The sequence below is a fragment of the Rutidosis leptorrhynchoides genome, chromosome 1, assembly GCF_046630445.1.
Source record: "Rutidosis leptorrhynchoides isolate AG116_Rl617_1_P2 chromosome 1, CSIRO_AGI_Rlap_v1, whole genome shotgun sequence".
Classification (NCBI taxonomy): Eukaryota; Viridiplantae; Streptophyta; class Magnoliopsida; order Asterales; family Asteraceae; genus Rutidosis; species Rutidosis leptorrhynchoides.
In genome coordinates, this window is record NC_092333.1 from 188,384,177 (window position 1) to 188,401,691 (window position 17,515).

The 17,515-nt window shown below is 31.4% G+C and overlaps 1 protein-coding gene and 1 long non-coding RNA gene across 2 annotated transcripts in view; one reads left to right on the forward strand and one right to left on the reverse strand.

The window, feature by feature from the left end:
* The first annotated feature begins 803 nt into the window (after positions 1 to 803).
* The window catches only part of LOC139867582 (aldehyde dehydrogenase family 3 member F1-like), a 29,295-nt gene continuing 12,583 nt past the window's right edge, over positions 804 to 17,515 (forward strand). Inside the window, exons 1-2 of the mRNA XM_071855953.1 lie at positions 804 to 995; positions 1,650 to 1,718. Coding sequence (XP_071712054.1) covers positions 804 to 995; positions 1,650 to 1,718 — 261 coding nt within the window. The remainder of the gene's footprint in view (positions 996 to 1,649; positions 1,719 to 17,515) is intronic.
* LOC139867575 (uncharacterized) lies at positions 8,350 to 11,799 on the reverse strand. The gene is made up of 8 exons (XR_011765882.1): positions 11,439 to 11,799; positions 11,219 to 11,328; positions 10,663 to 10,788; positions 10,464 to 10,519; positions 10,282 to 10,368; positions 9,103 to 10,204; positions 8,848 to 8,971; positions 8,350 to 8,582 (listed from the first exon to the last, which is right to left on the reverse strand). It is a non-coding gene; the product is annotated as an uncharacterized lncRNA (long non-coding RNA).

A 17,515-nucleotide genomic window follows, 5' to 3' on the forward strand; every position in this document is an offset into this window, starting at 1 on the left:
TCCATGATTAATTGTTCCTTTGATGTACCGTAATATGCGTTTCAACGCACCCATATGACCCTCGTGTGGAGCATGCATGTGTAGGCAAATCTGTTGGACGGCATATGATATATCGGGATAGGTGAAGGTAAGATATTGCAACGCCCCTGCCATACTTTGATAGAAAGTAGGGTCGTGATATATGTTCCCGGCTTAGATAAGTGCTAGCTATACATAACAAATATATCGGGACTATAGTTGACTAATAGTTCTTTTCTCAATATATTGTCAAATAATTATTCTCTCAAGAACACCATTAGATGGTGAGAAAATCCCTCCATTGTATTCTTGACAATCAATATTGGAATCGATAATCCTAACGGTATTGTTTCATCATTCAAACTCAAGATTCAGTCGGTTCTTCGATCAAGTAATTAAGTCATCTTTCATAATCTTGTTATGATGTGATTACACGAGATTAAGATTGATCATGTTTATCATGATGATTAATTTAACACGTTCTTTTAACTAAGCGAAAAAATTCATGCTCGTATTTGAATGTTCATGTTGGTTGGTTAATAAACGAATATGTTGATTTTCGTTCGTTTAGAAAAACGAAAAAAGATTGTTCGTACTTGGTTAAAGGTGCCAAAAAGTACTTGGTTTTTGGTAGTTGAGTATTAATGAACCATTTCCCAAATCATGCAATAACTTCTTTTAGCTTCTTTGTATAAAAATAGCTAAATCCATGTGATTCCATCAATATGAACTAGCTAGCAATACTTAAGAAAGTAACTTATTTTGTTTCCAAAAAAACATACAAGATGTTGAATGAGTTCGAAAATGATTTAAAGGAACTGAAACAAGTTTTTAATTCTGGGAAAACAAAGGAAGCATCATGGAGGATTTCACAACTTCAAGGGTTACTCCATATCCTTGAAGATAGAGAAAATGATATTTTCATCGCTCTTAAGCAAGATTTAGGGAAGCATCATGTTGAATCTTATAGAGACGAGGTAAAAATACACATATCCCTTTCGAACTGATCGTTTCGAACCCATTTTAAATCGTTTGAATCATAACTAACTGTTTCGATTCAAAGGTCCCGTTGAAAATGCTTCAATGACGTTTAACTAACACTTTCACTTACAAAACGGGTAAACTGATAACGTTTTCCCGTTCAAACTACTCGAGAGAAAGACCAGTATTTTTACTCACATATATACGTTGTCTAAATGTGTATCTCTTGATGGTTTTCGACAATTTTCCTTAGTTATTGGTTTATGATAGAATCAATAAAATTATCACAACTATAGTGTGTAACTTATTGGTTATTTTTTTTATGTTTGAGATCATATCTTTTGTGCATCATAAACTATGCTACTAAGTTTTGTCATATATGATTTCATGAAGAGCAAAATGATTGACGACTTGAAGTTTGAAATTGGTCACTTAAATAAGCATTATAGAGTTTAAAGTTACGAATTAAGGTCTTTTTGTTCCTCATATATATACCGAATACATAATAAAAGCACATTTATTCAACATTTGATAAATATGTTATTAAAAGTTTAGCCAAAAACATAAATAAGTACTTTCTGTCACCTCCTATAGTGTGTAAATTGTAAAAATTAGGTACCTTTATTCATGTAACTAGTTTGTACGTGCAGATTGGAACAGTGGTGAAATCTATAAATAATGCTCTTGATAACTTGAAGCAATGGATGGCTCCCAAAAAGGTTATTTTATTGACCTTTTACTTTTCTACTTTTGTCATTTCAGGCGCTGAATTGCACATTTAGGACATTGATTATATACATTACATTTTAAGTTACAAATTTTGAAAGACTACATGTGTCACAAACAAAGGAAATTTCAGTTGGTTTCACCCTCTCATCACGCTTGTCTCTTTGCTTCATTCGGGGTTTTAAAGCTCGTCGGTGCTCCCGCCAACCGTCGGCTAAGGTGACGTCACCACACAGTTGGTGGTGACGTCACTACCAAGTTGGTGGTGACCGCCTTTAATTCGTTTTTTTGTTGTCAAACTCGCCGGAGGGGCTGGTTGTCATCACCCAGTTGGTGGTGTTTACTATGTTATTTTTTACATGTTGGCAGTGGTTAGTGACGGTTTTAGTTGCTGGTGTGTTTTTCGCGTTACTGTGGCCTAGTTTCTTCGGACTCCTTTTCGGGTTGGGTTGTCCAGGTTGATACATACAATGATCTCCCGGTTGGAGATCCGGTTTATCTATGACGATTAGACGGGGTTTTTGCGGCTGGGTTCCTTTTAAGCGCCTGCTCCGGAGGAGTGTGTTGGTCGGTGTTTTGGTGGTTGTTGGTTTTCCCGGCTGGCTTCCTATTGGCCGGATTTTTTTTGGTTTCTTTCTGGTTTGCTTCTGCCACCTTACTTCAGTTGTGAGGTTCTTTTGCTTAGTGGTGATGGTTGTGGTGGGCACTTTAGAGGTGGTCGTACTTTTTTCAGCATTAGTTCTGGCGACTTTCTGGTGCTTTGCCAGCGGTTCATTATTTCTTCTTTGTTAGTTGTGTTGGCGTTCAGCGTTCTTCTGATCGTCGTCGTTGTTTTATCTTGTTTAGTGCAACTGACTTTTAAGTTATCCTATGTTAGTGTTTTGGTCATGTTTAGTTTTCTAGTAAATTGTGTTATCCACCCTGTTTGTGGCACGATTTATTTAGGTTACGTGTTATGTTATTTGTTTGACTATGTTTAGATTTTCTTTTGTATCGGTTGTACGTGTTGATCTTCGAATTCGTATAATGTTATTAAATCTTTTAGTAAAGAAAAAGACATCGTCTGATCTACTTTTTAAAATATACAAATTTATGAGGAAAAAGAAAGTCAGATAATTCTCACACGAGAAATGATTATTTATTAAATGTTATAATTTTGTAGGCTTATAACTTCCTTTAGTGGCCTGGTTCTTGACTGTAGACTACTAATAAGTATATAGAGGGAATATGAGAGAAGTAGGTGTTTTATATATGTTTTTGGTGTGCACCTTATGTGCTCATAACACACATATATATACTAAAAAAAACTACTATACAATGTTTATAATAATAATAAAATTAGCATCCATCTCTCCCTTGGATGACAATTTTATTATAGAATAACTAGTACAGCCTCGTTAAAAACCTTGCTAAAGAAAATCCATTGGGATAAAACTTTAGCTAAGGGAAAAAGAGTGCAGCATAGAGTTGACTCCCCCTCAAGTAGGCAACGCCTGAATTGTTACATCTTCTGAACATGCCTCATGCCAATATTATGAACGTGTGTTCTGAAAATAGCAGTTGGAAGTGCTTTGGTGAAAAGGTCAGCAGAGTTTTTGCTGGACTGAACATATCTCATTTCAATCTGGTTGTCCTTAATGAGATTTTGAGTGTATGAGAAGAATCTAGGAGGTATGTGTTTTGTTCGGTCACTTTTGATATACCCTTCTTTCATCTGTGCTATGCAAGCTGCATTATCTTCATATATAGTTGTTGGACTTTTATCGCATTCTAGTCCACAAGAATCAGTAATGAGTTGTGTCATTGATCTCAACCAAAAACATTTCCGAGTAGCTTCATGTAATGCAATCACTTCGGCATGATTTGATGATGTTGCATCAAGTGTTTGTTTTTGAGAACGCCATGATATTGCGGTACCTCCATTTAGGAATACATATCCATTTTGAGATTTAGCTTTATGTGGATCAGATAAATAACCTGCATCTGCATAACCAACCAAATCTTGTTTTGATTCGTTAGAATAAAATAATCCTAAATCAGTAGTTCCTCGAAGGTATCGAAATATGTGTTTGATCCCATTCCAGTGTCTTTTGGTAGGAGCTGAGCTGAACCTTGCCAACAAATTAACTGCAAAAGAAATGTCAGGTCTTGTACAATTTGTAAGATACATAAGAGCTCCAATTGCACTAAGATATGGTACTTCTGGTCCCAGGATATCTTCATGATCTTCACAGGAACGAAATGGATCAGTGTCAACATTAAGTGATCTAACAACCATAGGAGTACTTAATGGTTTTGCCTTGTCCATATTAAAACGTTTTAAAATCTTTTCAGTATATGTTGTTTGATGTACAAGTAAACCATTAGGCATATGTTCAATTTGTAAACCAAGGCAATACTTGGTTTTTTCGAGATCTTTCATTTCAAATTCTTTCTTTAGAAGTTGAATGGCTTCATGGATCTCTTTATTTGTTCCTATGATGTTAAGATCATCAACATAAACAGCTATGATCACATATCCGGATGTTGTTTTCTTAATGAAAACACATGGGCAAATAAAATTATTGGTATACCCTTTGCTTATCAAGTAATCACTTAATCATTTATACCATATGAGACCCGATTGTTTCAACCCATATAAAGACCTTTGTAACTTGATTGAGTACATTTCTTTGAGTTTTGCATTGGTTGCTTCTGATACCTTAAATCCTTCAGGTATCTTCATATATATATCACTATCAAGTGATCCATAAAGATAAGCAGTCACAACATCCATGAGATGCATTTCTAAATTTTTAGAAACTGCCAGGCTGATTAAGTATCTAAAAGTAATTGCATCCATAACAGGAGAATAAGTTTCCTCATAATCAATTCCTGGTCTTTGAGAAAAACCTTGAGCTACAAGTCTAGCTTTATACCTTGTAACTTCATTTTTCTCATTTCTTTTTCGTACAAAAACCCATCTATATCCCACAGGTTTCACATCTTTAGGTGTGAGAATGATAGATTCGAAAACTTTTCTTTTATTGAGCGATTCAAATTCAACTCGTATTGCTCCTTTCCAATGATCCCAATCATGTCTATTTTGACATTCCATGACAGATTTTGGTTCTGGATCATCATCATCATTCATGATGTCATATGCAACATTATATGAAAATATCTCATCAAGATTTTTCATTTCATTTCGGTTCCATAATATTTTTGAATGTGCATAATTGATTGAAAATTCCGTATTGACATCATCAATCTCCTCTGCAGAAGGAGTATTGATTTGTAGTTCTTCTTGAACACTTTCTTTTACCTCATTATCAGCTGATTTTCTTTTTCGAGGATTTTTATCTTTGGAACCAATTGGTTTCCCACATTTCTGGCGTGGCAAAGACTCAAGAATGACATTATTGCCAGTTTTTGGAATTTCAATTCGAGCTGGAGCATTTGCTGCTGGTATATATGATTTAGTCACTCTTTTTGTATCTGTAAATGCATCAGGCAATTTATTCGCAAGTTCTTGCATATACATTATTTTTTGAACTTCGGTCTCGCATTCTTTTGTGCGAGGATCAAGATACATTAATTGAGGTTCACACCATGAAACATCATTTTCTTTATTTTTTATTTCTCCCCCTAATCTAGGGAATAATGTTTCATTAAAGTGACAATCAGCAAAACGTGCTGTAAAAACATCACCCGTCATGGGTTCAATATATCTTATTATTGAAGATGTTTCATATCCAACATATATTCCCATCCTTCTTTGAGGACCCATTTTAGTGCGTTGTGGTGGTGCGATAGGGACATAAACCGCACAACCAAATGTTCTAAGGTGGGAAATATTTGGCTGATGGCCAAAAGCAAGTTGCAAGGGAGAATATGTATGACTTGCGCTTGGTCTAATGCGAATCAATGATGCAGCATGCAAAATTGCATGGCCCCATACAGATACTGGGAGTTTTGTTCGCATTATCAATGGTCTAGCTATTAGCTGCAATCGTTTAATTAATGATTCAGCTAAACCATTTTGTGTATGCACATGGGCAACGGGATGTTCAACAATAATCCCAATAGACATGCAAAAGTTATTAAATGCTTGAGACGTAAACTCACCGGCATTATCTAGTCTCACCCTTTTAATAGTATAATCAGGGAAATGTGCTCTCAATTTAATAATTTGAGCAAGAAATTTTGCAAATGTCATATTTCAACTTGATAATAGACAAACATGAGACCATCTACTAGATGCGTCTATTAGAACCATAAAATATCTAAATGGTCCACATGGCGGATGAATTGGTCCACGTATATCACCTTGAATTCTTTCAAGAAACATTGGTGATTCTTTTTCAACCTTAAGAGGTGATGGTCTTATTATCAACTTTCCAAGTGAGCATGATGTACATGGGATAAGTGCATCATGAGGGATCCTTTGATCCGCCAATGGATGTCCATGTGTATTTGTATTATTCTTTTCATCATTGTTGATCCTGGGTGGCCTAATCTCTCATACCACAAACTGATCATTACAGGATCACATGATTTTTCTTTAACTACCACATTTACTTCAGGTACATTTATATGTGTATAATGTAAACCAGAATGAAGTCTTGGTAGTTTTTCAATTACACGATTCTTATCAGTGATACTTAAATATTTTTCATTTTCTGTTGTCACTGACTGATAATCATATCCATTTTGGTATATGTCAGAGAAACTTAACAAATTTCTCTTTGACATGGGAGAAAATAAGGCATTATTTATCAGAAAATTCGTACCATTTGGTAACATGAATTTTGCCTTTCCCATTCCTTTTATTAAGTCCACAGGACCTGATATAGTATGTATAGTTTCTTCCGTTGCTTTCAAGTCTGTGAAATATTTTTTAGATTTGAGTATGGTGTGAGTGGCACCACTGTCTGCAAAACAAATATCTCCACCATTTGACTGATTTTTTACTCCAGCAGTATACATCATGAACTTGATTAGTGTCGTGTGCTTGCTTAGATAAACCTTGATTATACGGAGCACTTCGTGCTGATAACGTGTTATAATTTTGTAGGCTTATAACTTCCTTTAGTGGCCTGGTTCTTGACTGTAGACTACTAATAAGTATATAGAGGGAATATGAGAGAAGTAGGTGTTTTATATATGTTTTTGGTGTGCACCTTATGTGCTCATAACACATATATATATACTAAAAAAAAAACTACTATACAATATTTATAATAATAATAAAATTAGCATCCATGACTTTTATAACATTAAAAATATTGTTGAAAATTAGGTCCAATCTTTATAACAGTAAAAGAGGTTCGCACTGCGCCCTTTTCCTTATCAACCTTCCGCCTTACGTTATTTGAGATGAGTATTAGATTTATTAATTATTTTTAATTTTAATATTTTTATGTATGTTTATATCATCTAAGAATTAAATTTCTCGTTTCCTAAAATTTTGGTAAAAATATTAAATTAATAAAATTTGATGATTTTATATCATGGTAGTTTTATTTTTGGTAAACTACACTATATATTCATATATATCATACAATTGATTATTTTTAACCTTTATTTACATTTTTAAAATCTTAATAATATGATATTTAAGTTAAAAATAATAAATGATTAATTAAACAAGATTTAAATAAACTTATAACTATAGTCTTGAGAATAGAATAATAGAATTTCTAAAATTAGAAATAATATATATATATATATATATATATATATATATATATATATATATATATATATATATATATATATATATATATATATATACATACTAGATTTTTTGAGCCCGTGCGATGCACGGTGGATATAATATAACTGATTATAAATGAATTTTTATTAAATTAGTATCAACAAATGATATAATTTTTTTAATCACCAAATAATTTTATTTAAATTTGTCGAACAAATATTTTTTGTAAATTGTTCGATTATTCTATGATTAATGATTATAGCTACTTCATTAATTGGAGCAACAATTGGTAGTTGTTTTCAAGACTTCTTTGTATAAAATATTTCTCTAAGCCCGTGCGTTGCATAGATGTGTAAAAAACTGTGCAATAAAAGGGATTTGCAGTTCATATTAGTATGTAAATAGTGATACTAAAAATACATAAAATATAAGGATTATTTAAGAGCCCGTGCTATTGACAAAATTTAAATATTCTTTTTGAGTTTAAGAGCTCGTGGTCATTGAGTTGATAAATCTGCAAATTTAACAAAAACAAAAAAATTCTAATATAAATGATTGTGCTGTAATAGTTCACCTCATAATACTACATCATAGGAGCCAATAAAAATCTAAAAATATATTTTATATTTAAAACATTCAAATGTGTAAAACACCATGCAATTGTATTTAAAACATATTTTTTGATGGCCCCAAACACCGAACACTGGTTTGATTACATTAGTAAACATGGTTATAGTTGTGTTTAACTATTGTAACTATTTTGATATTAGAAATCAAATGTGAAATGCCTTAGTATATATACTCCATAGATCTGGCGTTATACTAATTTACTAAATATTCATAAAGCCAATAATTATTAACAATACCAAAATGCAATATAAATTGGAAACTCAAACTAAGTGAGTAACTAATAAAAAGTCATTTCATAATTACTGTAATTCAAGGAAACCCCACGATGATTAGTACTTCGCAAATGTTAATACAAAAATAAAATAACATAACAAAATAGAATACAATCAAATATCTTCCACTTGATTACATGATTACCTCGAAGAACTCTGTTGAAGATGGTTGCATTCAACCTACCTTTACTTTTCTTTCTCGTCTTGTTGACTGATCAAAAATGTCTTTACTTTTCTTTCTTTCTCGTCTTGTTGACCTGCAATTCAAATGGTCGAAGGTCAAGCAAAAAATACATAAGAGAATCCAATTCATTTAGGGATATATAAAACAATTATTTTTTCTTTGGTTAAGCATTAAAAAGAAATTAAGTAAATAAATATAAATCGTTAATCATCAGAGATTAAAAAACTTAAATTCATAAACATAAAACACTTTGGACACCTTTCATCGAGAGCAGGATAAGATCAATATGTGCTTCTTAATGTATGGATTTATAAACCAAATATACGTGATAGACATACCTTCATTGAATCGTTAGGTTCATGAATCGTCGGAAACGGAGAACGGTTTCGGAATAGATGAATATACGGTAGTTTCCAATGAAGCCTTTTTACAACAGATAAAATCATTTGCAGTAATTGAGCCCTAAATCATTAGCAAAGATACTTACAATTAGAATCTAAATCATTAGTTACTTATCTTTTTGTAAAGAAAAACATTATAAAACCTATAATTAACACATCAATCGTTCATTATTCACAAGAAAAATGATGTACCTCATATGATAATTTGGTCATGTTCAATGGTCCATCAACATAACCCAGTCTCGGAATAGCAAAAATTAACAACTATAAATCATATAAATCAACATTCAGTTACTTAAAAAATAACAAACTTTAACTGTTGGTTAACCATTTCATGATATCGAATACTGTGATCTCTAGAATAGGATTTAATGCACTCATTATATTTGAAATTTGCACTACAGCTGCTGCAAGTGCTATCACAGTTGCCCAGTTCATGATAAAAAATAGTAACACCTGGGTTTTAATAAAGCGATAGTGAAACGTTAGCTAAAAAACAAATAGACAAATAATAACATTAAAAGAATAGTGAATTAGTAAGTCGGTAAATAGGATGGCACAAACCTTTGGCGGTTAACTAAACCTACATGAGCATATATAATCTAACCCAAATCGATCTCTGTTTAGAGCATATATTAAAGAAACTATTTATGTAAAATATAAAATATGATTCTGAATTCATCGACAAATTGTCTATCCTGTATTATATATCAGAGTTAGTTATAGTCTATCATGAGCATTTTATAACTAACAGAGTTAGTTATAGTCTATCATTACCTCTGGCCTCGTAGAGGACACTGAAATATGAGAGTAATAAGTAGAGGACACTGAAATATGAGAGTAATAAGTAGATAAGGCCAAAATTTTAAGCAGACAAAAAAACAAAGAGAAAGTTGCATTTTTATGTGATTTGTGTAAGCATGCATAAAATACCTGCTGAAACACACCAACTCTTTTTTCATGGTTGGAACTTGATCTTGAAGCTGTTAAAGATTCTAATGAAGAAACAATTGATTCTGATGCATGCAGATACGTGAAACTATAATATCGAATATATTTTTCACTTCAATTACCATTAATTATTGACAAAAATAGATATTCTCCTTGATATCAGATAAAATCCTACCTCTGCATACCCCTTTGAGATACGCAATGCATAATCTGCAGCCACATGTTGCCTTTGTGTACCGCTAACTGCATCATTATGTTGGGCTATTGCCAATGCATTAGCCAGGGCATTTGTATTTGGTCCAGAACTATTCCTGCCTTTATAAAATTCTAATTGCCTTGCTGCCTGTATTTGTTACAAAGGGTGGTGAGATTTTAATTAAAAAAAAACGATGAAATAAATGCGTTATAAAGAGAACTTACCAAATAATAACTACTCATTGTCCTGATATAGCCTTTGAAAGTAGGCCTGCTAGTAACGGATTACTGTCCAATATGTATTTGCTTTATCTGCGTAATTAAACATTTTAAATTGGTTATTTTTTAAATCAATAAGACAATAGACAGGATACAGTATTATATATATTTTTTCACAGTGTACTTACGGGAAGAAGTCGTAAGTTTTCAGAGGCCATGTTTCATTAGATGAGTTTTTTTGCATCTGTGTAGATTGATGGTGTAGAATATAACGCATTTACACGCCCATCCATTAACAATTATCAGTTATTAGTTCCTTCACAAGTAAATTAGACAAAAACAACATACATAAAGAAAGAAACCGTGTATCAATTTAAATGCCAATACCTGGTTAACATAGTGTATAAATTTATCCATCTGCCTGAACCATGAGACTGCATATTGATACTGGAAATCAGTTCCCATTGTCCACATAATATGGTTTGTCCTCTGGCCTCGTCTTCAATACATGACCTTATGTTATCAATAGATTGGTTCAGTATGTTAGCAATCGATTCATCCAGATACTCGTTCCAACAAATATTTTTCTCAATATCAAATCCATCGACGATGGCACTCACGAGTCACTGATATATTAGCAGATTTAAATGGGCATCGAATTATATGATAAAATCGAGAATTGGTGAGAAGAATGTGTTGTGCGGCTGAGTTGTTTCAAACCCTAACAAATGACGTGTTTTCAACGACTCCATCTCAAATGCCTTATAATTTGCCTTATTGTATAATTCAAAAACTATCTATACATACATCTACTATACGTATATAATTACGGAATTACTGATTGTGATTGATTGTATGATTCGTACTCCAAATAAAAACCATAAATTAGAATCATTATCGATAAGAAATTTAGAGTAATTATATAAAAAAGGAAATTACAAACCTTAACTTGAAGCCTTTCAAATCGTGAATAGATCAGAATGATTATACAAATTCTTGATCATGTTATGCTTTCTTGAAGCCTTTCAAAAACTTGAACCCTAATTTTAACACCTAAAATTATCAACATGAACAGACATAAAATGCAGCAAAATTAGAAAAACTATTTCATCCATACCTGAATCTAAATGTCCTCTCCATAACAAAAAAAGAAAATACATCACCTGAGTAGAATCGGCATCCGCAACAGAATCAAAAGTAAACCCTTGAAGGTGAAGTATCAACAGAATTCTCTCGTAAGATAGGGTTTCGTTGTTCGTTGAATGGCTTCATCTTTACCAAAACCCTAATTTGAAGTATAAACTATAGAAATAGATCATTGAACGGCTTCATCTTTACCAAAACCCTGATATATTAGGGGTTAAAATTAGAGTTCATAAAATTAATTATAAACGGATTAGAAAATTATTTATACGCTTCATAAACTGTAAGTTGCGTCACCATAACGCGAGACCTTTATTTCTCAAAACTCGAGAAAACCGTTACAAATTAATCATCATAGCCTTTTATATTAAACTTAATTTTATGAAGTTTATTCATCTTTATTTGGACATAGGCTCAGGTAAGTGGGTAATATCAAGTAAGAGAATAGGAATCTCGTGGCTACAAACTGTAAGTTGCCTCGTCAAGACGGGGGACCATTTTTTCTCATTTCTCAACACAACCTTTGAAATATTATCATCACAGCCTGGTATATTAAACTTCTTTCTATGAAGTTTATCGATTTAATTAAAAAAATGTCAGCATCAGAAAACACAAACGTTAGTACGAATATAGACTGTCACTTAAAAATACCACTAAAAAACAATATGTTTGCAAAATTAGAAAAACTATTTCATCCATACCTGAATCTAAATGTCCTCTCCATAACAAAAAAAAGAAAATACATCACCTGAGTAGAATCGGCATCCACAATAGAATCAAAAGTAAACCCTTGACGGTGAAGTATCAACAGAATTCTCTCATAAGATAGGGTTTCGTTGTTCGTTGAACGGCTTCATCTTTACCAAAACCCTAATTTGAAGTATAAACTATAGAAATAGATCGTTGAACGGCTTCATCTTTGCGAAAAGCAAGGTTAGTCGCGAGTCGGGGACGCATCGGTGGAGACCTAAAAAGGACGCGTCGGCCGAGTCGGGGACGCATCGGGGACGCATTGGTCGTTGACTAACGTTGACTTTATTGATAATTTCTTAAATATATATTTATATATGTATAAAATAGTTGATTCTGTACCATAAATTTCTTAAATAAGAACTTGAAACTAAATACAATCAAACTTCAAACTTAATTAATGTTACCGAGTACATAATCAGTAAGGACACAAAGAAAAAAGCGGCCAAAAAAATGAAAACGTACCCTAATTTTAAAACATATCACATCTTGACAAAAATTTGAATGATTTTGACCGATTTTGACCAACTTTGACCGTCTTTGACCGAACTTTTAGCTTTGACCGTCTTTTGAGTCGTTTTCAGAAAAAACGGGACAGAGAACCCAAAAAAACGACGCATCGGCTGACGCGTCGGCCAAGTCGGCCGACTTTTACAACACTGGCCAAAACCCTGATAAATTAGGGGTTAAAATTACAGTTCATAAAATTAATTATAAACGGATTAGAAAATTATTTATACGCTTCATAAACTGTAAGTTGCGTCACCATAACGCGAGACCTTTATTTCTCAGAACTCGAGAAAACCGTTACAAATTAATCATCATAGCCTTTTATATTAAACTTAATTTTATGAAGTTTATTCATCTTTATTTGGACATAGGCTCAGGTAAGTGGGTAATATCAAGTAAGAGAATAGGAACCCCGTGGCTGCAAACTGTAAGTTGCCTCATCAAGACGGGGAACCATTTTTTCTCATTTCTCAACACAACCTTTGGAATATTATCATCACAGCCTGGTATATTAAACTTCTTTCTATGAAGTTTATTGATTTAATTAAAAAATGTCAGCATCAGAAAACACAAACGTTAGTACGAATATAGGCTGTCACTTAAAAATACCACTCAAAAACAATACGTTTGCAAATCATTGTGGTTCTGTCCCTGGCTCATACATATGCATAATCCTAGCAACTGAAAATGAGTTGTCATGGTTGCACTCCGGAGGATGCTATGCCAAGATACAAAAACATTTTTAGTGTAAATAGACAATTGGGACATGCTTTGAAGCCACATAGTTCTATTCAGCATAGAACAATGTTTACCAACCAAGCCAATTAACTTTTTAAGTTATATCCCATAAACATAATACTATATATAACAATAAATAAACAGGTAATTAAATCAATAAAAAAAACCTGACGAACGGTAATCCGCATGTATTGTAATAATTTTAAGAATTAAGAATAATAACCAATAAACTAATAACAGAAAACATGGCACCATGGCTGCAATTCAAAAATTGCCATGCCAAGATATCATCATGTTTTTGTCATTGTAAGGGTCAAGTTATAACTGTAGAGGTTACCTGCAAAACGGAGCAACATAGATTCCCTATCATTATGAGTTCAAAATGGAACATCAGCATCGCTGCAATCTTTATTCAAAAGTCAAGCTAACTTAAAGAAACAAAGCGAGATAGAATCTCGACCATTATGAATTCCAAACAAAACATCACTTCAAAGGGAAAACGCCTCAACAAAAATTCGAACCATAAGAAATCATCAAATAACAAAGCTGACAATTATAAGTGTAAATAGAGCATTACCTCAGCGTCAAGTGGAGACATTAACTGCAATTCGATGGTGATAAACCCACCACAACCACCGGAAACTATCAAGCGTTAACTCAAAAAGTGTAAACCCTAAAAGAAATTCGACGGTCAAACACCCAACAGAACAACCATCGATGGGGAAAATAAGAAATCCAGAAGAAGAAAGCAAAAAAAGGCATCGAAGAACCGATTAAGAACGTGAAAACCCTAAACTGAGGCATGAATTTTGATGCGTGAAAACCCTTAAGGAAAGGGTTAAAAGTTATAACCTTTGTTAGTATGTAGAAAGGTATTGGTGCGTGAATTTTGATCAATCTCGAAAAGGGGCATGGCGTGAATGTAATTAGAGTTTGTAGCAGATGAATTAGGAATGCGGTGTATGAGAGGATTAAGGATTCAGTGTACAGAATGGCATGGCGTGGATGTAATTAGGGTTTCTTACACAAATCGTTCTTAAAGAAGAAGGTTGAAGGATATGGAGAGAGAGATTGTGCAGTTTATTATGTCTGTAGATCTAAATTGAAGATCAAGAAGATGCTTTTTGCACATGCTGTCCTGCAAAAAGTAAGTCTTGGGAAGGGCACTAAAAATTCAAATTTGAATCTGATTTTAAAAACGGGTTGATGATGTGGTGTATATATCTATATGTATAGGTAGTTTGTGAGGTAAAAAAATAGGAAAAAATCTTGTATATGTATAGGTTTTATGTGAGTGTTACCTCTCTCCTAAATGGCCCTTAAATCATGGGTTGGATGACATTTGGACAAAAGCTTATATATATATATATATATATATATATATATATATATATATATATATATATATATATATATATATATATATATATATATATATATATATATATATATATATATAATAGGATATAAATTTTTGATAGTTAATTCAACAATAAAGATCAGTTAGTTTATTAAATTTGTACAAATACCTATATATTTATGTTTCATCATTATTCTTATAATGATAATTACTAAATGATTATGATAAATATTAATAATAATCATATATGATCCGAGTGTACATACAAATTTAAAAGCTAGTATTATTATACAAGATTCTAAACTCATTGGTTAATAATATAAATTGATTAGCTTAAGATTTGTGTAATATCATGATAAGATTAAGGAATCTTATGATACACAATATATCATTAGCATTGATGAATGTCAATATCATGACAAGAGTAAGGGATCTTATGATATATATATATATATATATATATATATATATATATATATATATATATATATATATATATATATATATATATATATATATATATATATATATATATATATATATATATATCCTTGTGGTTGAAAGTTATTTTAAGATATTTGTAACTATATATTATATCTATATTATATATATTATTAAATTATGATATCGATTTATTTATATATTAAGAATTTATTACACTTATACGTATACATATAAATAATTAACAAATATATTATGTTATTACTATATACGCCGTATAAAATAAAATATAAACTTACGTATTACAATCTTTAAAGGAAAAGGAATGTTCATGATCCGTTTTGTTTACTTTTGGTTATTATTTAATTAATTACTATATATATAGTAATTAATACAAATACACCAAACAAAACCTACCAAAATTTTTTAATGGACTTATCTTTATGTTCGTCTTGAGTTAGGTTCCATCGCCATCACCGTTTAACTCGAAATAATTTTACGAACAAAACACAATAAATTTTATTCGAAACGGAGCTTAGATGCACTACCAAACAAAACATTTATTTTTAGCAATAAATATGGAAGTGATTTGAATTTACACTTTAAGTCCTTAAAATATTTTATGAACACAAAATATAACCATTATAATATTAATTATACATGATGACTCCCCCGAGTACCATTATTTTGCTGAAATAACTAACGACTTTTCTAAAATTAAACTCGCGGGTTATATATTTATATTAAAAAAATAATTGTAAAATTATATAACTTATAGTTTACTACTGTTACGTTCCATGAGAGATTTTCAATGTACTCTAAATATTACGTAGTATATAATTTATATATGAAAAAGATATTAATGGTGAGAAAGAAAATTGTAGAGATTACGTTACTAATACCATCCAAAATTACTTTTAAAATTTGTCAACACCACGGGCTCTTAAACTCAAAAGAACTTTTGAAATTCGTCAACATCATGGGCTCTTAAACTCAACGGTTTTTTTGAAAAAGAAGTTGTATGCGTCATAAACTTTGTCAACATTGTTAAAATTTGCCAACACTACATGCTTTTACACTCAAAAGAACTTTTAAAATTCGTTAACATCACGGGCTCTTAAACTCAAAAGAAATTTTTAAAATTTGTGAATACCACGGGCTCTTAAACTCAAAAGAATTTTTAAAATTTGTCAATACCACGGGCTCTTAAATAATTCTTATATTTTTTCTATTATTTTAGTAACGTTATTTACATAAACTGCAAATTACATTTTTTGCACGGTTTCTTACACACCCGTGCAACGCACGGGCTTAAAAACCTAGTATATATATACGAAAAAGTATTTTGTGAATTGTGGTTGAAAGTTATTTTAGGATTTTTGTATCTATATATTATATCTATATATATCTATATTATTTATTATATATATCAAAATATAATATAATACATGTATAGAATTCATACTCCGTATTCATTCACTTATATATCTTCCATTTCCATCAATAATTAATAATTGGTATAAACACTTTGATTTCACCTATCGGCAATTTTTTTTCCCTATCCTTCAAAATTACAATTAACTCCCCTCATAGTACTAATATAAAAGATAATTTGAAAGGCCAAAAGTTTAAATTCACTATTTAATATAAATCTACCAACAAAACGTACCAAATTTTTTAACGGCTTTATCTTTTTGTTAGCCGCGAGTTAGGTTCCACCGCCATCACCGTCAACTCGAAATAACTTTACGAACAAAACGCAATAAAATGTATTTGAAACGAAACTTCGATGCACTATTAACAGAGCATTTCTTTTTAGCAATAAATATGGAAGTGATTTGAATTTCCATTTTAGGTCCTTAAAATATTTATGAAAACGCAAATATAACTATTATAATATTAATTAGACATGACGACTCACCCGAGTACCATTATTTTACTAAAATGACTAACAATTTTTCTAAAATTAAACTCGCGGATTACACTTTTATTCAAAAAATAATTTTGCATAATAATTCTAAAATAATATAACTTATACTTTACTAATGTTACGTTCCATGACAAGTTTTCAATTTACTCTAAATATTACGTAGTATATAATTTATATATTAAATTAAAAAACTTATTAATTGTGAGGAAAAAATTGTAGACATTAAGTTAATTTGTCAACACCACGAGCTCTTAAACTTAAAAGAACTTTTAAAATTCTTCAACACCACGGGCTTTTAAACGCAAAAGGAATTTACAAAATTTGTCAACATCACGGGCTCTTAGAATCAAAAGATTTTTTAAATTTTG